This window comes from Styela clava, chromosome 6, assembly GCF_964204865.1.
Source record: "Styela clava chromosome 6, kaStyClav1.hap1.2, whole genome shotgun sequence".
NCBI lineage: Eukaryota > Metazoa > Chordata > Ascidiacea > Stolidobranchia > Styelidae > Styela > Styela clava.
In genome coordinates this window covers 7,685,964-7,709,896 of record NC_135255.1, presented here as the reverse complement: position 1 = coordinate 7,709,896, position 23,933 = coordinate 7,685,964, and the positions used below count along the sequence as shown (strand labels likewise).

The 23,933-nt window shown below is 32.8% G+C and overlaps 1 protein-coding gene across 1 annotated transcript; it reads left to right on the top strand.

Annotated features, from left to right (window-relative positions):
* Window positions 1-260: 260 nt before the first annotated feature.
* LOC120331930 (uncharacterized) lies at window positions 261-8,968 on the top strand. Its single transcript, XM_039399110.2, has 17 exons — window positions 261-393; window positions 1,148-1,226; window positions 1,581-1,770; window positions 2,239-2,374; window positions 2,882-2,994; window positions 3,532-3,647; window positions 3,784-3,907; window positions 4,016-4,128; window positions 4,571-4,752; window positions 5,041-5,197; window positions 5,305-5,366; window positions 5,881-6,048; window positions 6,270-6,434; window positions 6,838-7,035; window positions 7,648-7,845; window positions 7,997-8,218; window positions 8,791-8,968. Exons 1-17 carry the CDS (start codon window positions 279-281, stop codon window positions 8,895-8,897), a joined length of 2,445 nt encoding a protein of 814 aa, XP_039255044.2. The 5' UTR covers window positions 261-278; the 3' UTR covers window positions 8,898-8,968.
* The last annotated feature ends 14,965 nt before the right edge of the window (window positions 8,969-23,933 follow it).

Here is a 23,933-nt window from a genome sequence, read left to right as displayed (position 1 = left end):
ATCGGGTATGAGCCAATAATTTTCAGCCATCAGTCACTTAGCGTCGAAGATGTTTGGCAGCTGTTGGTTGATTTTTTGAGTTTACTTCAAAGAATCTATTAGAAAGGAATTGGGTTTAGACTTTGAAGTATTTCAACTTCTTATAACAGAAAAGCGATTTTTATTGAATAAGTCAAATTGTGGAGGTGTAGGCTTATATTTCAAGCATAGTAATGTGGAAATATCGTGAAATTGGGGTAAATGATGCATAGTAATGGATTATTTTCCATATTCATTTCATGACAGACAAAATAATGATTTTAGTCTATTTACTCGTTTTTATTATTGCGGATATCAGTGGTGGATCATCTTTGGATAAGACATTATGCTCATCTGCAACAATTCCAGATTTAGGTGAGTCTAAACCAGGGGTGTGCAACATTTTCGCCGGTGGGCCATATAACCAACTTCAGACATCTAGCACATGAAAAATTTATTTTTCCATATGCACAACAAATTATAAAATTCTCACAATGAAAAGGTTGTCGCTCAGCCTTAGAGTCATAAAGGCAACGGGCAAAACGGCGAAAGATTTAACGCAGCGACAAGAGCAGAAAAACATTATGTATTTTCACCCATGTGAGTGCCTTATAAAAACATGGACTGTTGAGTTAGGGTTTTATTTCCTTAATAGAGAAAAATCTGAGTGTTGACGAGGGCCATACTAAATGGCTTGGCGGACCGGATTCTGGTCCGCGGGAGGTCTGTTGCACACCACCGGTATAAACATTTCTGAAAATAAAACATAGAAGTTTTCAATCTAAAGCAGGCACGTTTTAAGATTAAGGGTTGTGAACTCGAAGGAATGTTCCGTTCATATAAGATTCCTATTTAGCTATGAGTCCAATTCATATTGAAGATACAAAAATGCACGCCACGTAAACTTTACAGCCAAGGTGGTTTTTCCATCCCGGCCTTCTATTTTTCGAATTACATAAGTACTAAAGTATAAAATGTTTTTAGGATTGATTTAAAATAATATCTATCGTATGTGAAGTCACATACAATGTTTCATGCAAGAATGACATTTTGAAACGCGTTCTTACAAAATCAATCAGTGATATTTCGTTTTGCATTATTTGCATTTTGTTTTGCATTCTGTTATCAGGCGGAGCTTGGGTTTGTGACGATTCATGGCTGGTTGATTATGAAGAAGATATAAGCGATTATGATACTTTTAAAAAATGGTGAGAATTGGTGAATTGATCGTTTCACAATCGTCTAGAAACCGTATCTAATCTATTATAGTCAATCTCTTTAATACCTTGGCAAGTTTAACTAAAGATAGTATAGGTATTTTCCTATAATCTGTTTCTCCCGACAAGACATCGGACAGCTAATCCCTTATATAGAACAACTTTTTAAAAAGGATTGTTTGTATTTTCATTATTTCGAGTTTGAATCCTACGTTTTATACATCCATGTAGAATCTTTTTAAATATTACCTATAATATTACCATGTTAAAAGTTAAATTCTGACAAATACGTTTGTTCGTGTTTGAAATTTTTAAATGTTTCATCACATTTTACTTGAACTTCAGGAATTTATACTTTGAACTTCCAAAGTTTTATGCAATCAGCAAGATTGCCACTCGTCCATCAAAGTGTGATCCAGGAACATCCGTCATAGCGCGATTATCAGCATCGGTATGGGATGAAAGATTCATCAAAGGTGATGATGAAAATCTTGTTGACGCCGCTCAATCCCATTGGATCACGATTAAAGTTCCCGTGAGTTTATCTCCTATTTCAATTGACCATAATTGGCTACTCATTTTAATTAGTCTACGTGTCAGTATAAAGTTTCATTAATATCGTCATACTATTGTCGGTCATGGTGACGGTGGTTTTGGCCTACACAGTGCTGTCCATTTGTGACCTATTCACAGCGAAGGCCCAATGCAATAAATGTTTTGAACATGACCAGAACCCTTTGAAATAGCCTCCAAATTTTTTTTTTGAAAATCACACGGTAACTAACTACTTCGAATCGTAAAATTGGTAGAATTTTAAGCGTTTTTAAGCGAAAACTTTTGCAGAAAATTATTAACACTAAACATCGACATCGATGTTTTTCAGTCATTGTCAGTAGCACTCATGTGATCAACCTTTCTACTTGTGTAAAAAACAGTTTGCCGTATACTGTAGGAATACTCAGAACCGGATAGAAATAACTTGAATTATATAATTTCATTTTAGAATGTCACCTTTATTGATGGCTTATATGAAGAGTACAGTGGTTTCGCAAGGAGAGCCCCATACTGGAAATTGACGATCGAAGCACTTGCAATTGATGATGATTGCATTCCGAAGTTTATGTTCTACGCAAGAGCTGGTAATTCTGTTCAAAATATGTATATATTTGAATACTGAACAGCAAACAGTGTTGGAAGAACTGTGAGAATTAAATATATATTTCATACAGCATAGATATCACGAGTTCGTTAAAAAAAGCATGTCAATTTATAATTGAATGCCCAAAAATTCATAACCCAACCCAAAAGTCGCGGCACTTATTGCATGGTGCATATGAACATTACATAATAGTAGAATTGGAGTTTTACCTAGCAACGTCTGTTCTCGAATGTGTTTATTTTTATTGTTTATTTGTTTCATTCAAGTCAATAAATAGAATTTTGCCAGATACACGAACATATAAACAAATTATGTTTTGGAAATTTTTAGTATGATGTAGAAAAATTACTTGCAGGTTCAATAATCACTTTGTGTACAACTTTCAAATTCAAATGTTTGAACCGTGATGATGAATAAGGCCGAATTCTAACCTTTTATAGTTGTATTGTTCCAAGGACAGATAATCTTAATCATATATCCTTCTCAGGAATTGCTGCGATGCAGCATTTCGTCATGGAATTGGACTTTCCGGACGTCGATGAGCCACTACCTGACTCAGAAGACGACGTTAATGCACCGACGGGAAATACGTGTAGTCGGGTTGGTATTTTGCATTGAATATTGCTTACTTGAAATGACAATACAAAGTTTTGCACAGTTTACGTCAGATCTAATCTGAATCAGATAGTCACGCTGACGGGATAATATGGGAAATTTGAATACGTTGCAACTCATAATATAAAAGGTTGAAGAAAAGGGTTAGCAAATGATGATATCAATGGTATCGCGCAAACTTCGAAGAAATAAAAACATGAAATACAATTGTAAAACTGCTTCATACTAATGCTGACATTCGTATATTGGAATTCTTAGCGATTACTATGGTTCATAACATTTTCATCGAGGATACTTTCCCCTCGGGATACTATAAGTATCTTGTTTAGTATCAAGTATCATTTCAATACTGTTTTTTTACAGACAAGATTCTTTTTGACGTACAAGTTTGTAATATATGCATAGCTAAGTGTGAATGTAGGGTCTGTATCAAAAAATACCTATGAGACCTACTTTTTGATATGTTTAAAATCGTTGTACACACTTCCACTCACACTAAAATTAATCCACTGCTTGTTTCAGGTGACTGGTGTACCATCAGAGGCTGTTTCGCGATATAGACTTGATACATCTTTCTATCGTAAATACACAAGTGCATATGGAATTCCCGTAATGAGTTCATCAAGAGTAGATGACAGGTACGTTGCAATGCATTGCTGACACGAGGTGGCGCTTCTTTTAACTAGTGTTCGAGTTGCACCAATTTGTTGTTATTTTGTGAATAGAATTTGTTCTTTTTATGTTAGCAATATGAACATAAATTTTAAATTTTAGGGCCTTACAACGAGCTTGTTACGTTGTAAGGTTTATGATGGCAGATAGAAAAGACCTCCGTGATCACATGTATCGCAATAAGGGAAGAGTCGCAATTATAGGCAGAAGAGAGACGGTACCAATGGTAAGATTATGTTTTTAATTCGTAAATGGAGTTTTGAGACTTTGAGAATTTCATTTATACCTCAACATTGAAAACATACATACATATACTTCATATCATTTATCACAGGTACCGGAAATGCGACAATACACCTGGTGGACACGACGGGCAGCTGGAGGAACATTCCAAAATCCAGTAAATGTTGGAGCAGAAGAGAATATGTTGTGTGAAAGAGGGGACGGGTGGATATTGCTATTCAAATTATAAATATTTTCATTGCAAAGTTGCCACAATGTTATGTATTAATATATTAACAACAGGTAGTTTTCACCAGTTTCTAGTTGCTTAAATTTGACGCTACTTTAAAATATAAAACATAAAAAAACATAAGTTGATATGAATATCTTTATAAGATTAAAAATAATGTAAAACATTAGATTAAGTGAAGATTTTTGATGCCCTATGACAGGCATTCTGATTTAATGCTTATATTCCGCTGCCTACCTGTTTGTCCTAGACTTTTGAAATTGCTAACTTCAATGCATGAATATTTATTGGTTATATAGATCATAAATATTACAAACTGACTCATTACTACCACATATCAGCTTTTTTAGCCTTGTGTGTATCGATTAAGTAAAAATAATAAAATGTTTTACTAATCTGATTTTTTTTATTTGACAGATACGCCCGAAATCAAGACATTTTTATGCATGAGTTTGCACATGGTATTCATTTGATAGCATGCCACACTGCAATACCAAACTTTAATTCACGTCTTCAACGTTCATTCAACTACGCTAGATCAAGGGGCTTATGGACAAACACATATGCCAATACCGACAACAGAGAATACTTCGCTGAAGGTTAGTTATATCTCCAGTAAATCCTCACGGTACTCGAGAAAGACGTTTGCTTCGATGCGTATTCCTTACGCATGTACTCGCGCCACCGCTTTATCAACTGTACAGGCCACAAGTAATGTAAAATAGGGCGAACAGCAAAAAAATCTACAATGTAGGTAGTTTCCAAAAACTGGCTTTTTACTGTGATTTTCCAGTATTTTTTTTTAACAATTTGTTATAGCATTGTTAGTGGATTCCATGAAACGGTTTCTGTGTGCTTCAGTCACACTGCACACATTCTCAATTAAGGGGTACAAGCATTCTTTGAACAACAACGAGAGGGACCAGTGGGTGGCGACGGAATTCAAAACCACATAAACACAAGAGAAGAACTGAAACGCCATGATAGAACTTTGTACAATATCATTGATGAACTTTTGCCATGTTACAACGACTATATACCAAGGTAATCGGCCAATTATGATTAACAATCATTAAACAAGCATTAATAGCTGATTGAGATTAACGTGTAGCCCTACGTTCTTTGCACTGAAAATTGGAAATCTATTTCAGATGCAATGACATCGGGCAGAGCAAAAGTCTGGGACAAAGTTTGAAAAGAGATTGCAAAGATGGTTTGTTTCTTGTTTTCTTGTTTAAATAAAAATATTTATACAATTTTCAATTGTAGAATACAAGAGTTAAATATCTATGTTTCACAATTGTGAATCTTTTTGAATCTTGAACATACGAAATAAATATGTGGATCAGTGATAGATTTGATTAGACTTGACATCTAAAAAAATGGGAAATAGATGTTTTCATACAACAAAATCGAAGCTTTGGATATATATTATTATTTCATCATCCTAGCTGCATTTCGGTGTGTTTTGTCAGGGCCTTAGTTTAAGATCGTCAGAGCCGCATCAGTGGTTAATTTGTGGTTAAAGTTGTTCGTTTTTAGAATTAGGTGCGGGTCTGAACCGTAAAAAAATAGGCTATTTTTGGGCAGTGCCAAACTATCAAATAATATTTAAGTTTGCGCTACCTGTGTATTGAGCCTACCCATACCAACTATGTTGCACATTTCTAAGCCTAAAATCGCAATTAGGATGATTTACTGGTTTTCTCAATTTGATATATGAACAGGTGTAGGGACTACTGAAACGCCTACAACTACTAAGAGTCCGGATACCTGCACTGATGACGAGGAATCTTGCTCTAACTGGGCGGCTTCAGGAGAATGTCAGAAAAATCCTGAAATTATGTTAATCATCTGTAAAAAGAGCTGTAAAGTTTGCACAACAAAGCCACCTGGTTTGTTGCAACAATATCTTTTTTTACTATATACAACTGTTCTATTTTTATTAAATAAAAAATTAAATAAAACAGATTTTCGAGTGTTTCATTTATTTAAATAGTGATTCAAATCACGATTAACAAATAAACAAAGTCCAAAACGAAGTTAAAAAACAGGACTTCACATTTCACAGGATTTGTATTGTAATAGTATTTTTCAAATACTTTGTCATTTTCAGGAACAACCAAACCTTCCACGACTACAAAACAAACGACTACTGGTACGAATAAACCTTGCATCGATGAGAACGATTCATGTGCCCGGTGGGCAAGTATGGGCGAATGTGAGAAAAATCCGGATTACATGAAAGACAAATGCAGAAAAAGTTGTAACTCCTGTTCAGGTATAAATATTATATGAAATTCAAAGCACGAAATTCAACATTAAACTTTTTGTTTGACTGCACGTTTTTTTTACTGAGTATCTATAAAAGCAGGCGTAGCTTATATGTATCTTGAATTGGTTTATAAGCTATTACAATAAATCATTTATAACTTTCCGTGAGTATATTTTAGTTAAAAGAGGTAAATTAAAAGACATTATACATTAATCAAAATAAGTGAACATTTTCAACGGCTTTTTCATCAGATGAACTCACCACACATCTATCAATGTTAATTAAGTTGACCGCAAGTAAGATGTCAATAATAAAATTGTGGATTTCAAAATCTAAAAAATTTAAAGCATTTTTATACCCTCGGTTTATTGTACTAAAACTCTGTTTATGCATGTTCACAAAAATGTAGCGCCTTCAACGACATCACCTGTAACTACAGTCGCACCGTCAACAACATCGTCAGCTACAACAACAAACCCAGTTCCATGTACTGATATGGAAGAGTCATGCAGTACTTGGGCAGCAGATGGCGAATGTCGAAAAAATCCAGATATCATGTTGGTCCTTTGTAAGAAAAGTTGTAAAGCCTGTACAACCAAGCCACCTGGTACGATACAAGTGTTTTGAACACTCAACAAAACTTACTAATAATGATTTCTACATTGTATACCTATTGAAGATGTTAGGATCATAAAACATTGATCATCAACACGGCAAATTTTTCTTGATAATAAACAATTTTGCTATTTTTTACGATTCGAAATTTGTTTTGAGCTATTTGGTTTGAGTAAAACATTATAAACTCGACTTTATCAGGAAAAAATAAACGAACTGAAACAGTGTTCAAATACACGATTGAACATTCACTTTCACAATAACTACAGGAACAACCGACCCCCCATCACAACCAAACCTACTATGACAACCAAGATCACTACAACAACTAGACAACCTACTAATATAACTAATCCACCAAGGTTTCAAAAATTAAATTGAACGGATTATATAATTAACCAAAATGGATGAAAACGTTTTTAACGTTATTTTTGTCAGATAAACTCACCAGACATATATCAATGTTAATTGAACTGTTTTTTAAGTTGATCGCAAGTAAGTCACTAATAAATTTGTGAATTTCAAAATCTAATGATTTGAAATAATTTTTAACCTATGCTTTATTGTACAAAAACTCTGTTCATGCATTTTCACAAAAATGTAGCTTCTTCAACGACATCACCTGTAACTACTGTCGCACCGTCAACAACATCGTCAGCAACAACAACAAACCCAGTTCCATGTACTGATATGGAAGAGTCATGCAGTACTTGGGCAGCAGATGGCGAATGTCAAAAAAGTCCGGATATCATGTTGGCCCTTTGTAAGAAAAGTTGTAAAGCCTGTACAACCAAGCCACCTGGTACGATATGAAACTTTTTGTAAATTATATTTTACAAACGCTATTTGGTTTGAGTATATTCATCATGAGCTCAACTTTATTAGGAAAAAATTAACGTACGAAAATAATGTTAAAGTACACAAATGAACATATATTGTCATAATAACTGCAGGGACAACTATTTCCCCCAACACAACCAAACCTACTACTACAACCACTACTACTACCAAGACAGCCACTACTACAACTAGACGACCTACTACCACAACTAATCCGCCAGAGGTCTGCTTGGACGAGAACCATTCTTGTTCGTATTGGGCTAGTATCGGTGAATGTGAAAGGAACCCCGGCTATATGAAAGACAAATGCAGAAAGAGTTGTGAAGAATGCTCAGGTTTGGAGCACTTGAATTACTGTATAATAAAAGCTAAATCGAGAGTTTTGTTCTAGAACAAATATTGGTGCTACTTTGGTATGCAATCTCAGCAGTCTTGTGATCTCATTGATGTAGTTAGGCTTAGAAACTGGATTCTATGAGAATGTCTTTATATGAGATTGAATGCATACCAAAGTGGCACCACAATTGGCGCCCCTTTGATATGCTATTGAGATCACGTTGAGCAAATGAGATCGCATACCAAGTGACACTCATACAATTTTACGTCTATGAGTAGGAGTTTATTAAATTGACTGAGATTTTCCTCTTTCTATTTTTTATGTAAAAATTGTCCATAAATTATAAAATATTTCAAATATATTGAAAATTTTATAGCATCGATTCAATATGCCAGACTTTTTGAATTTGTTTTCGGCCTTAAGTAATAACTAGACCATAATAAATTGAAATCGGGATCTTTTCATCATTCGTCGTCTATTGCAAATCACGCAACAGATGGGACTTTCCGTTCAGATTATATAATTAGTTATTTTTTTTAAAACTATATTAAATTTTGTTTTTAATTTTAGGGTCTTCTTGCTCCGATGAAGACGCACAGTGTACAGGCTGGAGATCATACTGCTCTTCTAATACTTATGTTATTCGAAATTGCAAGAAAACATGCAACAAATGTTAATATCAATATTTTTAGTGAACAATGATAATTATATCCCCAAACATATTATTATATATATATATATATATATATATATATATATATATATATAGTTTATATCAAGTTAGTGGAGTCAAATGGGTTTATTTCAATAAATTAAAACCTTTGACTCCAAATTGTCTCTTAATTCCGAGTAAAATATTAAACCGTACATTTCGGCAAATACATTGACTATCATGGTATATTAAAAATTTTTGTTCCAACTATCTACTACAATTTTAGGCCCCAGAAGCTTAAATTTGGAACTGCGGGCCCGGTTTGAAAAAACGCGCCAGAACCTTTCGCACTTGAAAATATCAATGTATTACATAATTAAAACTCTGATCGTGATTTTAGGTCAGGGGCTTCATACCGGTCGTATGGCTATGATTCATTACTTGATTACAGATGAATATTTGCAGGCACCAAGATGTCACACGTTTTGGGAGCAGCTTTGTAAAATATAATGGGTCGTGCGTGACTCGTGAGCATAATATTCACCGACTCAATTCTCTCAAATTCCAGGTTGCTTGCGAACCTTACCATTACATTTTATGCGTCTGAATTCATTTTTGTATTTTTGAGTTTGTTGACTGCAAGTTGAGCAATAAATTTATTTGAATGTTCAATTTATTTTTCATTTTTATATGTGCGTTTATCGATGGTTTCCGACAAATTGGCTGAGAAGGTTAGAGAATTGTCCAGGTATTGGGATTCGTTTTCTGAACATCTCCGAGTCAGTATTCAGAACTTCCATTTGAAGTTGGAAGTGTCGGTCGTAAATTCAGACATCAAATAGTCATAAATTGGAGTTCATACATAACTGAAAACTGATGCAAATCGGTTTGGCTCTCCGAAATATCTCTAGAGCCCGCATTCATTCAAAATTTGGAGCAGAAGAAATACTTACATTAAACGTAGTTGTTTTGGAATTTTTGTCCCAGAAATATTGCTAATAATATCAAAATGCACGTTACTATAAATATACTGAAGATCTGTTCTGAGCTTAACGTGAACCACCTATTTCCGACACGGCGTCTCAAAAATGTCGTGTTCTACTTGTCCCGTTGGGCACGTGGGACAAGTGGTACATATGTGACAAGTGAGACACGTTGAACAAATGGGACACGTGGGGACAAGTGGGACACGTGGGTACAAGTGGGACACGCCGGACAAGTGGGACAAGTATGCCAAGTGGGATAGTGGGACACGTGGGAAAAGTGGGATAAGTGGGGCAAGTGGGACGAGTGGGCCAAGTAGGACAAATGGAACAAGCGAGACACGACATTTTTGAGACACTCTTGTTTGACCTGAGGACCAACTTGGATCCCTACTAAGAATAGGTCAAACTACTAACGAAAAAAATTATGCCCCCCTTAGTTTACCACCGCTCCAGCGTGTTGAAGAAGGTTGGCGAATGCCAATTTCTTGAGAAAATGTGTGAACAAGGTATTTTACGAGACGTCTGATTTGTCTTGAAAAAACTCTCTCAAAAAATTCCTCTCGAATATTTACAATATTTGTGAATTCCAATTTCTCCTTTTACGAGAGAGTTGGTGCTTCACTAACACGCTAATTAAATAGTAGGCCCCTAACGAAATTTAGCAAATGGGACTCCTGATCAGTTTACGCTTGATTTTAAATGCTTTCACGCCACACCAAGTACATGGGCAAATTTTGGCAACAAGTTTGGGTTTATGGTCAATTTGCCATAACTCAAAATTTACATGTAATAAGCGAAGTTATATATATATAAAATCAATATTATTTTTACAGAACAAACATAATAATATAGTGTAGTTTCTTTATATCTTGATCTTTGAAGATATAGTCAGTGTTTTTGTGATTGTCAGTGTAAACTAGTCTTGGAGTTTGTCTCGCTAGATGATGTTGTGGAGCTAGTTGTTTTCGTTGAATAAAGACGGGTACGTGAATAACAACTATGAATGTCATTGCGACATATATATTACGTCTTTCGAATGGGATAAGAAAAACAATTTTCAAATTTAAAACACCCATTATTCTCTTTCATAATATTCAAGATAAATATCATATTACATACAAAGTAGAAACTACAATTGAAAGAAAATCCGATCTCTTAAACCAAGTGATATTGCGGGTATTCCAATAATCACAAACTCTTCATCCTCTTTATCTGCGGTATCCCTCCCGCAGTCAAGCCTTTAAAAATGATTGAATAAAATTATTCTTGATCAAGCAAAGTACTCGTATTAACTGATCTTTAAAATTATATTTCATAATTCTCTCCGTACTTGATTAGTGTATACAGCTACTAGCGTGCGAAGGAGTCGGATATGTGTCGAAATTTCCCACCCAGGGGATCATGATGTTTATTTTGTATTCAAAAGTTGATTTTTCATTTTCGTTTGATATGTGATATAAATTTATGCGTTATTGTGACGGTTTGCTTGATGTGTGAATATTTGAGAGGACAACCGCCATGTTTTTGATTAGAGTGTCTTTAATAGAAACAACTAATATATACAAACAAAGCAGTTATTCAAATTTAAACTATCCGAATACAAAGATGTGTGATTATTGCACTTTTTTTCCAAAACTTCAATGTTAGTTGGAATATACAAATGTAATTTGTAGTTTTTTCATAATACTTGCCGTTTTTTCATTGACATTTAATTTTGGAAAAACTTTCACTGGGCTTTCAATAAAAAAAAACTAATTTTCGCAAGATTCTTTTCGTCTACGTTTATAGTTATTAATTTTGCGAATACGTTTTATCAACGAAAGTTTGTCTCTTTTTTGACACTAAATGTGTGGACTAGATAAAAAAGTTTATCAATATCAAAAGAGACAGTATCTTGTGTTGAATACTATCCATCCCCATAACGTCTTTTTTATATGAACCCCAATTATACCACGATATTGCAAACCAACTAGACACTCAATGAATGTCCTATTCATCAATTGTATAAAATAAAGGATCAGTTGTATAGCTGCATTTCCGTTCAGTAAGAAAGCTTATCGTATTTTTTATGTCACTTGCACTTCTTTGGTTGTCATGAACAATTTATTTTGGTTCAACTTCTGTGATTTATTACATTATAACAGAAATGTAACAAATATATATCAAGCATGAAACCAATATCCAAATTTTCTAGTTATTGTGAAGTATTTCATATTCTATAATTTTAATACAGTATGTAATATAGTTACCACAACATAACTGCTTATAATATGAGCATTAAAGGTTCGATAGCTGATATTTGCCAAATATTTCGCGTCCCATAATATACGAAGCTTTAGAATGTTGGTTAAATTAACAATTCGCTGTCTACTGTGTTGAAATTATATGATATAAACCGAGGTCAAGCACCCTGGCTTTTTCTAAAAATACAATTATTATCGCATAAGGGGGCGGATATATCATATTGTCACCAACACAATCGCGGTGTAATGAAGTTCTCCCGGTGAGGAGATTATCATTTGTCCAAAAATAACAATTGATATTGGATTGGACGATATTTGTATACGTTGCCAAGGCAACATTTTTGATTGATTTATTTTGATCTACGGAATGTATTCCCAGTGTCACGGAAGGTAACACCGGATGGTGAAAATATTATATATATATTTTTTTTCATCGATTTTTATAAAAAAAAAACGATTTAATTTGATTGTTGGATAACCTCATTCGGCAATATTTTCATAGTTTATTTATTTTAGAAATTCATTTTATGTGATTGCTTATATTTCATAAAACTCTTTCATGACATTGCATTAAAATTGAAGCAATTTTTATGGGATATATCAGTAATTATGGTCTTTAAAGATTCATGAGCTAATGAAAATTTTCGAAGATACCTTCCTTCTAACACCTTAAATGCTTGAAACAAATACGAATTTAATTTGAATGTAAAATGCTTATCGGTAACAGGTATTTCGAATCGGTATTAGGTCGAATGCAATTTATAAATCATCCATATTTTTTGCGAACCCGCATGCATAGGGCCATGCATGTAAAGTTGCATTGTTTATGAATATTGTTGCGTGTTACCTATAAGTATACCATGTCGTGTAAAGTATGCGATACATTTAATCTCATGCTCAGACGAAGACTACTTTATGGTATGTTAGGTGAAGCATACTGCTTTTGTAATAAGATTGTATAGGCCTACTAGTGATTGATAGTCTATCATGCAAAATCTGATTGGTAATTTCTCGCCTCATTTCAAAACAATAAATTTGAGAAAATATTTTGTCTACATGTTATGCCATTGCTTGCTGGATTAAAACACTACCACCCACTCCCGTAAAGCATGCTCGAGTTCATTCGGTTAATAAACGTATTCTCTTTCACACAAGAGGCGCTAATGTTCTGTGTCTACCCGCGGTCATAATCAGTGCCAGCAATATGCTTGCTTGTGCTAAATATTAAATATATTTTCAGAAGGTCGATTTTTTTCTAAACTTATCAAAATGAAATACCATTACCTCAACGACTGAACAAGTTTCAAATATTGTGAAAACTTAAGTGTTTTTCAACAAGAAACAGATTAAATTTCCATTACTGTCCGTCATGTACAAGTCTCATGTCCCAAGTAGGCTACGGTTTGAGGGAACTGAAGTAGGGTATTTGATTTACAATACGTATAGTTCATGATTAAATAAGTCACGTCACAGCACAAAATGAAACAAAATTTTCTAGGTAATATACATTTCAAAATGTACAATAACAATAGACAATAAAGATTCGAGTATTTATACAAAAAAATAACAGTCTCAACATTCAACACCATGTATTGTTAAACTCACTATTTTTACTATAAACATGGTTTGATGCTATAACAAAATCCATTTCTGAATATTTTATTCAATATTTTCCTTTTGGCGATTGGGAGACGGCATATGGTTCATCAAATCTTCTGGGCGTCGCGGTGGGATGGTAGAAAAAAGGCGATCATCCTGGAAAACTAAAATTGGGAGAACGACTTCGTTGGTCAATGAGTTGCGTATTGTTATGTATAGAATGATGTTTGTTATGCTTTTAGTTATAGCATAATAAATAGCAGAGATCCATTCGATAATCAACCAGTCTACAGAATATCAATTGTAATGTTTTTCAAAGGGGATCGGATGAGGAATAACAAAATAAATATTCTTACTGGACAAGGTCCAATGATCACAATTTTACCCGTTTTGCTTCCTGTTTTCTACAGCAAAGGATATGCTAGGTGTAAACTGGTATGATGAGGAATGAAATGCGTATGGGTATAAATTACTATTGGCAAAATAAACATCTGTATTTTGAGAAAATCACTAACATATGAATCACATGCGCCTTATGTGGGTCAATGCGTAACCTGACTCACAGAACAGTAAAAAACAAAGGAATTTTGGGGGCTTGGAATATTGAAATATAGGGTAAATAAAAGAACTACTCCCGTCCCATAAATACCATTCAAAACTCCTATTGTTTGATTTCTAGAAAGAATATTTTAACAAACAATCCCATTTGTCAAACGCCTTTTCTCAAGTCATTTGTGGTTTTCTAAAGTGCTTGTTTTCGTCATGAGCGTGACAGTGCAGATTATATGTTCAACTAAGTAATATAATACTATATAACAGATCTATTTGGGCAATGGTGGATGCATATATGTATTTCTTAGTCAAGTATCAAGTCAGTTATTATTTACTGTAAGCTAAATAAGTGATTGAAATATAAATATATTTCAGCCCTTACTCTCCGTAAGTAAATTTTAAGAAAGTGTTGAGTATGATCTGAAAAGACAAAATTCGTTTTAGCCCTCTATGAGCTGCTTGCATTCGATAGATTTTAATTTTTACGAACATCTTAGCATAAATCATAAATTTAACAGAATCATAAATTAAAAGGAGTTGATAAACATTTCAGGCTTGACCATGGTTGGATTATTTAAATCGACATTATTGTGAACGAAGCACACCACATTAAGAAAGCGTTCTAATGAAAAACTAACTAATCTTGATGAAACAAGCCGTCTCTCGTAGATGATCAAATGCAGCAATTCATTTCACTTTTTTTAATAACATTAATTTATATTTTATTTATTCTTTCTTTCAAATTATATATATATTTGAATATATTAGTGGACACAAAGTGTATATATGTATCGTTTTTTTTTATTATGTTGTTGTTATTCTTGTTTCATAAACGAAGTTATAACGAAAATATATAAAAGTTACATGAAATGTAACACGTATGTTGCGCAAGTGCGGTTACTTAGAAACCACGAATTAAACCACATTGACAGTTCATTAGTGACAATAGATAACTTTCACTCATAAATCAATTTTTATAAAACACGTTTAAAATTTATAGCATATAAATACAAAAGTATATAAAAATCAACCAATTCAACATATCCAGTATTAACACCATCATAATTGTCAAAATTAACATGGTTCAGTAAATGATTAGACCAAAATGATACTTTGTATACAAGATAATGTATACGATTAGACACTAATCTTGCTTTGGCTACAAGTTTGTATTTAATTTACAAATTTTTATACTTTTTTACACGCCTAAGCGGTAAAATACGTGGAAATTGAGGACTCAAAGTTCTTGGCATTCTTACTGGGTGGTCTAGTCCTGTGGTAAATTTGGTTGTTTGCTACAAAACCAATTGAATACAATATACTGAGAAATTGAAGCAACATATTTGGCTTGGACTCGCCTTCAGCCGCTAATGGAAAGTATCTGGAGAACGGAAATTTGTGTGGTAAAACGATTTATGATCACGGCCACAAAACTTGATATATTGTACATTAATTTCAAATAAGTTGCTACCTAAACAGAGTAAGTTTATCAAAAAATTCTGACATTGTGCTGGCAGTTTTAAGTTCAACTCTTCATCTTTCAATCGGATATGATTCTCTGACCTTCTTTGATTGTTATTGAGACCAGCAGAATTCGGTTTATATTTTGGGAGTTCAAACAGTTCTAGATGTACCGTTCTGGTCATATTGTTTTTGTGCAACAGTATCTACCGTGCCAACCACATTCTGTTAGATCATGTCACGGGTAATAAATTACAATACACGGGAGCGCGTGAAAGTGTTATTTTGTACTTGACCTTTCACCCATACGCATTGAAGCGTGCGGTGCATCTGGGGTGGGATTCAATACCGAAACCATAGCGGTTTTCTGGAAAGCAACAACAAATATCTTACGCAATCAAAAAATTAATCTCGATTGATGATATTTTACACAATATCATGCAAGACCAAAACATTTGAAAGTTTTAATGATTCTGTTGGTTCTAATTTTCTAACTTAAAACCATCACATTTTGATTAATGATTGTTTTCGTTAAATTAAGCATTCTTGAGTTAGTGTTCTGTCTCAATATTTTAACTGTTGATTAGCTGAATGGTCGTGATACAATGGAAAAAAATGTCTTTTTATCCCCATAGTATTTAATTGTTCTGTTCATCTTTGGTAATTTTGTGCCTATGTTCAACAAAATTTGACGCAATAAATATTATATAGAATAAAGAGTAAACAAAAGACAAATTCGACTGTCAAAAATATTGAAAATAAAAATGAAACAATTCGATAAATTTCCATGTGTGCATTAATCTGAATCTAATATTGTGTTGAAGCAAATGCTATACAAGATAAAATTGACTTTATCATCAGCTCTAGAAAAAGTCGAAGTTTGTATGAAATATTTCAATTAAATATACCAGAATAATATAACGTTGAATAGTTGGATAAAAATCTGAAATCTGTTTATTTATTCTCGTGAGTTAATGTCAGCTGATGTGAACACATCTTATCATATTAAAGATTATATCATACTTTTCATACAAATAATTCTAATCGTATCTGAATAAAGTCCTCAAGTTTGTTTAGATTAGTTTTAAAACAATGGTGAAAGAAGTAGATTCGTGAGCAGACAAAACGTCTGATATTTTTTGTGGCATCTAGAACTATTGAAGAATGATAAAATCAAATTTTTTTTGTTTTTATTTTAAATCAATACATCACATCTGTCATGTTTTATTATTTTTTGATATTGGTATTTATTCGATTTATCTATCAAATATATAACTTACACTATAATGAATAAAACCCTTCAAGTTGCATGTTACTTGATTGCAAATTGCACATTATGAAAACTCCTCAAAAATTCACCCCATATCATAATGACAATACAATATGCACAATATGCAATATATTTATCTATATTCAATGTTTTCAAATTCTTCAATGCTTATAAAATTTTCTTTAATTTTGCAAAGTAAATATGTAAAAGTGGCAATAATCGAAACGATATACGAAGTACTTTAATTTACAGGGAAAAAAATCGAATAATTGTTTCTCTCAAATCGTATCGTATCGGGATATTCAAAATATATAATTATTTTTGTGAGATTGCTCTCATCAACTAATTATCACTTATAAACATTCCAACGAAGAGTGTCAGACCCAAATATTTACTTCAAACTATCTTATATAATAACAAAAAACGTATATCTTGAAATCGTATCAAATCGTCGCCTTATGCGACACCATTAACTCAGATCAGAGATGAATGCTTTAGATATTAAATTGGTGGAAAAGGATCACAAAATACAGTTGACAGCTGAAATATCAATATTGTTAAAATTAAAATATTTTTTTTGCAATGATAGTTTCTAAACAGTGCCATTGTTTGATTATACGTTGAATCGATGATTTTTAGATCGCATTGCATTATACATAAAACATTTAAAAGTATATTTTTAATAAACTTATCAGAAGCTGCATAACACTGGTAAAAATTCAGCAAGCAAAGAAATTTAGTTGGAAATCTCACCGCCAATCAGGAATTCACAGTTGAGAGAAAAAAATCATTAAGCTTGACATTTTATCCTCGTTAATGAAACGTTGATGCGCAACATCAGTTTAACAATCAACATTAACTGACATACTGTTATACATGTGAGCATTGGGTGTGGAGCCCTGTGTCGAGTTTTACTCCATTATGAGTAATGTGGTTATATACATGATGTAATCGTTTGCCGTTTTATTTCGTTAAATTTGACTTTACGTACTCATAAAAAGGTATAAGTTTTAATTGTCTCTCTGCGTATTTGAATAGATATTATCAGCAAACTTCAATGAACGTCACATCACTATTGATAACGTCAACGTGTTCGAGTTGGAATATCAAAAGATCTTTGCAATTTCAATATATCTTGATTACGCTGAGAGGAAGTTCTGACATTTTGACTCATACAAAAATAAATATAAGAGACACTGTGCTCTGATATTTATCACGTTGAAAGATTGATATATCTCACGGTCTGAGAATTTTTAGATGGGGTTCGATAGACTTTTCAAACAAGATCAAGAGCGCTTAAAATGAAAAATTTGACTTTGCACCAACGCTGAGAAATATATAGAAGCCAAATTATCCTATAGGCTTGGTATTAGTTTGAGTGGATTCATAGTTAGCGTTGAGCCTGTCAAAAAAATCACTTTGTTCAGATTCGGAAAACCCGTTTAATTCACTTTATCTCAGAAGTAGGCAGTGGGGATGGGATATCTAGTGATTGAATAAAATTACGAAATTATCGCCGTCACCACAGTTATTACCGAACAATAGAAAGCATGTCATATTCTTGAATCCATATTATAAGCTATTAAAGTTATATTCTTTAATCTGCTTGCTCGAAAATCTGAAGAAACTCCTTATTGATCGATTTAGAATAAATTATCAACTTAAGATATGTTATGTTTTACCACAAGAAGGCAATCAATCATTTGAGATGAAGTTTCCAGATAGTATAAATGCGAATATCTTGTTTCCTCACTTCTGATGTCATGTTCATGTCATACGAAAGGCAGCGATGAAAAAAAATAACAGGCTGAATTAATTTAAAACTTTCAAAAAATGTTTGAAATATATTGTATTAATTTATGAAATTAAATACATCGGATAACACCAAAACCCAAAATTTGTTGACCTACGACTATGTGTAAAACATTTGAATTTTCATTTCAATATTCTTTTTGTATAGTTCTCTTTCCTAAAGTGGGTTTGTCGCATTTAAATTCATTTAAATTCGTTCAAATGTCCCAAACGAATAAATTAATTGCGTAAAGATTTGCTCACACGTAAAGATGTAACCTCATAACATATAGAATAATTTGCAACTTGTCAAATGTACAACAACAAAACGATTTCATGTATTAGACGCATTAACTAATATCCAAATGCCGGAGGCATGAACTATGACTGCAAATTACATTTTTGCGTGTCAATTGTCAACATATGCATGTGAATTTAGTTTCATGAGAAAAATGGTAATATGTAAATTTCATATTCTGATGAAATTATATTTTAGCAACATGTAATCATGCATGATCTGACAGATATAGAGTATGCTCAGTATTAGGAATCATAAACGGATAAGAAAGCAATGATCATGATCAAATATGGATAAAAATAAAACCATTTTTTCGATAAAATTCATTGATATTTAGATCGCCCGAAAACCAAAGTTGACACTTGAATGGCGTTCGCGTTTTTCTTTTGCCACATTAAAGAATAGAAAACATAAATTAGTGTCAGAATTGACATGCCACAAGATATAATCTTTCAATTTCACGAAAATTTATCTGCTGACTATACATGCGGTAAATGTAGGTTTCATAATAGGTTAAACAGTCATTGTTATACACGAGAGCTGTGCCGCGTACATTGCAATTGATATCGCCCAATTGCGCCTTTTTGCAACCGCAATGCGGCGCTGGAAGTTTATAAAATGTGATATGATTTTAGGTATATTTCAAAAATTGATTTTGGTTAAGTGTGATCGTATCAAGCAGAAGAAGGATTCATATGATTTCTATGCTTGGATGTTATTATTTTGATAAGGTGGAATGCATTTGCTTTTTAAGTTAATGACAAAATAATGATTTGATCAAATGGAACTAAATCTTATCAACAATCTATCCATCCGGTCCTATTGAATGGATTAATTTATTATATTGATCAAGAGATAAACATTCCATTCAACTGAAAATCCAATTCGAAATCTTGCCTATAAAAATAACATGTACAATTTGAATGCAGTATTAGTTCGGAATTTTTTGAATTAGTGACGAAAAAATGTCAAAAACAGAAAAACATTGATTTTTTTTAAAAACATTTTTAAATCTGGGTAAATGGTAAATATTTTTCGGAACATTTCACCGGCTTATTATTAATTAACCTGGAAATGCTATCTTCTGCACAATATAATGCTTACTTACTCTATCCAAAACTGAATTGAATTGTGAAAGTTTCTAATCAAATGAGTTGTGGTAGTATTTTTTGCAATTTACCGACATATATTTACTAAAGCATGCATGATACTAAGAGTTCTCATCAGTACGTGCGCCATTTTTTATGCCACCCAAAAAAAGTCGTGACATTGGGTTCTTTCTCAGACAAATTAAACTGACAAATTATGTCAAACTAAAACCGCACCGAAAGGAATTGAAATCTGATGATCTGCAGATTGTTTGTTTAGTTCTTAAAAAACGTTGCTCACTTTGCATTTTTTTTGCAATTGCTCTCTTTAACACGATAACAATTTTTATATATAATTTTCAAGTCAAGTGTGAATATGTATATTCAACCGAAAATACTGGAAAGATGCTTTTCTGCAAAATCAGTTGTACCTCTACTATATTACGTGTACTACAAAGAAAAACAATTTTGTCGATCACTAGAAAATGAAAGACTCCATTTAACATATTACCTTTATTATATATTGTAATATATATAATATATATCAACATCAATAATAGAAATCGTATATCTATTTGAAGTTGTATGATTCGTGATTTACGAAACGTATTACAACTGCAATGTCATTGTTGATTTAACCCTCTGATCACCTTCCATTGAATACCAACACCAACGAGGTACATTTCAAACAACATAAACTGACAAGCATGCCTTATGAATAAATCGTTCGCATATACAACGTTTATCATTATGTATCGTTAAAGAGTGTCTTAACTTGGCTAATAATGACCTATACTCTTGTCGTGTATTAAGGGATAATTTTGTCTTATCTTGACACTTATAATTATCTGGTGCTGGATTTACGTATCTGCAATTATCCATGAGGTTACTTTCAAGTTTATTTTAGACAGAACACTTATGCTATCATTCAGATGACTATACTTCAGATTCAGTGATAACTTGTATCCGTTTGTGGTTATTGCCAGAATATACAATGTGTGTGTGCTGATTTTAACTTTTAGAAGGAGGGTAAATATGTGGAGATCATCACAGTAATTAACATGGTGTCGCCAAAATAAAAAGATTTAATATCATTCTGTTTGTGCTTCGAGTGAAGTGATATACATGAGTGTGTGAATTTTGTACAATTTTTTTGATTTAATACGAATTCTAGAAACGTAGTATAAAGATTACAGTGACCAAATGTATGAGCTTCTTCTAGTACGGCAATAGATTCACTCAACACCATGAGTTCATTATTGTAGTTGTTGACACGGTATAAATGAGTTCTTTTTCGAATCATAGGCATTCTCCGTTACTGGTACATTTTCACCTGCTGTGCTTTTAACTTTAAAAAAGCTCCGATCGAAGATGAGTCCTAGATAAAGCGCAGATTATTGTATTTTGTACCCTGTACTCGTCTGCGCTTCGTAAGTAGTTGTTTGTGGAATGTTAAAAACAACCTATGACGTGGTATTTATGACGTGACAATCCATCAGTAGTATCGACATGGGCAAATGATAAATGTCACTCAAATTAAATTTTAACCAATAATTTAGATAACAAATATTGTTCTTGTATCTGAATCATATGGCGTACATTGCTTCAATCGTAGAACATGTTTGAAATAACCAAATTATTCATGTGTTTGGCATAATGTGAATGAAATTTCAAATTTGTGTGACGTAAACTTTAAGCAGGCTGCTAGTTTACCCCGATTACAGGTAATCATTCTGCTGGATTCTTCTTGATAAATCATAGCAGCAAATTTTGACAAAACATTGAAACTGCATTGGTAAATAATAAACAGTACCAAAACATGCGGCTAACCATGTCCAATTTTTATTTGTTAGTTAATCGCATAGACAAGTAACCATTAGATGGTGCTAACACCGTGTAACAGATAATAGTCAAAAACATGTTTTTTGAAACAAGGACTTTTCACACCGTTTTTCCACATGTACATTATGCAGCCGTATTTAGTTTACAAACTTTTGTAAATATGTAAACAATTTGAATGAATTTTCGAGTCAATAAATGTCGTATTTGCTCGTATGTGGTACACAATACGATAGTAGTGTGACATATGATTATATAGATAGACAAAACTATAGACAAAACTAAGCAGGACGCAAAAAAAATAATCGATGAAACAGTGCATCAGGTTTAGATAATGTGTAGAAGCACTTATTCCATCGGAAAAATATCCACCGACTGAGGTGAGAAGAATTCGGTTGGACCATAATATTTATATATAGGTATTGATAACATACAAGTTATGGTCCATTTTTACATCTTTTCGCAAATTATCAAACTTGTATGTTTAAACAGAAAAGCTTCTATTTCATGAAAAGATTACACGATGTTTGTGAATTCTTCTATAGTGCGATATCATTCAAGTACACTTGCTATTTTTTATATCTTTGTGCCGAAGCGACATGAAGAAGACAAATCACGATATTGCGAAACACCGAATTTTTCAATTCGAATCTATAGTCAAGCATATACTTTCACAATATTGTGCACAAAGTTCATTTTATCCACTCTCTCATCAAGAAAAAAAAGTAGAGAAAAAACTGCATTGAACCAAAACAACCACAGATCTTCGTGGGGAAATATACTTGGTAATCTACCGGGCGCCGTTTGACGTTAAATGAGCTGCGTTAATGCATGCATTATTACGATTGATTGGTTGGGTATACGCAAAAAGCTTAGGAATCAGTCATAGTTAAGTAATTATTCAGGTTTGAAGAAAATGGAATTGGCAACTTTGATGTTTTGGAGATAAATATTATCTTACAGACAGAGGTAACGATGAGTTTTGACACTGAGGTTTATGGAGGTTGATTCTGTCTAATTTCCATTTTCAAGTACAAATCTACATAAAAGACGAACTACGGTAATTAGGTAACACAGTTCTCAATTAAATGTAAGTCATAGAGACTACTCTAGATACAATTTTATAAATATGTTCAAATACACTTTTTCTTTCACAAATCAAATTTTAGTTATGTGATTTCAATTACTTAATTGTTAACGCGAGGCCTCCCTCATCTCTGTTATCATCAAAAGTTAGAGATCTTTTTTTTTTCTCCTTGGTTTCAACAGAAGCCATTTCGTATTATTGAGACCCTTATCCTGGTTGCAATAAATTAAACAGATCTAATATATATTTTAAGTGAATAATAAATTACAATCTGGTTACGAAATAATAATAATAAAAAGTCTGGACGACATAATTTTCTGCTGAAAAATATAAGTTAAGAATTTTTTTTATTGTAAAAAGTAATTATTGCTACAAATCAGTATAACATATCTGAATATATCGTGAATATTTCTAGATGAGCACGGAAAAAGCATTCCGTGAATTCAACTTTTCCTCTACTTGGCTTCATCTATTTTCACGTTAATGTAAATACAGTCATTTTTCACCAAAAGTCTGTAAACAGGTATACATCAAAATCTACAATTTTAACATACTTTAGTAACTTTATATAGGTTAACCCAACATGTTCATGAATCAAACTATGATCACATAAATTGACAACTTAATTGTTGTTCGCCCGACATCACGTGACCAACCTACTACATGAAATTCAGTTCATATGCAAATAATCGAAAAGAAAATTTAAGGAAAAAGTTCCTTCCGAGCATGGGCTTTACATGGATTTTAAATCATTGACATGTTTCAGACTTACAATGATGAACTCTGGATATATTTTACTGTGCAATATTGTTAAAACAAAAGGAATGTTTTTACGAACTACAACATA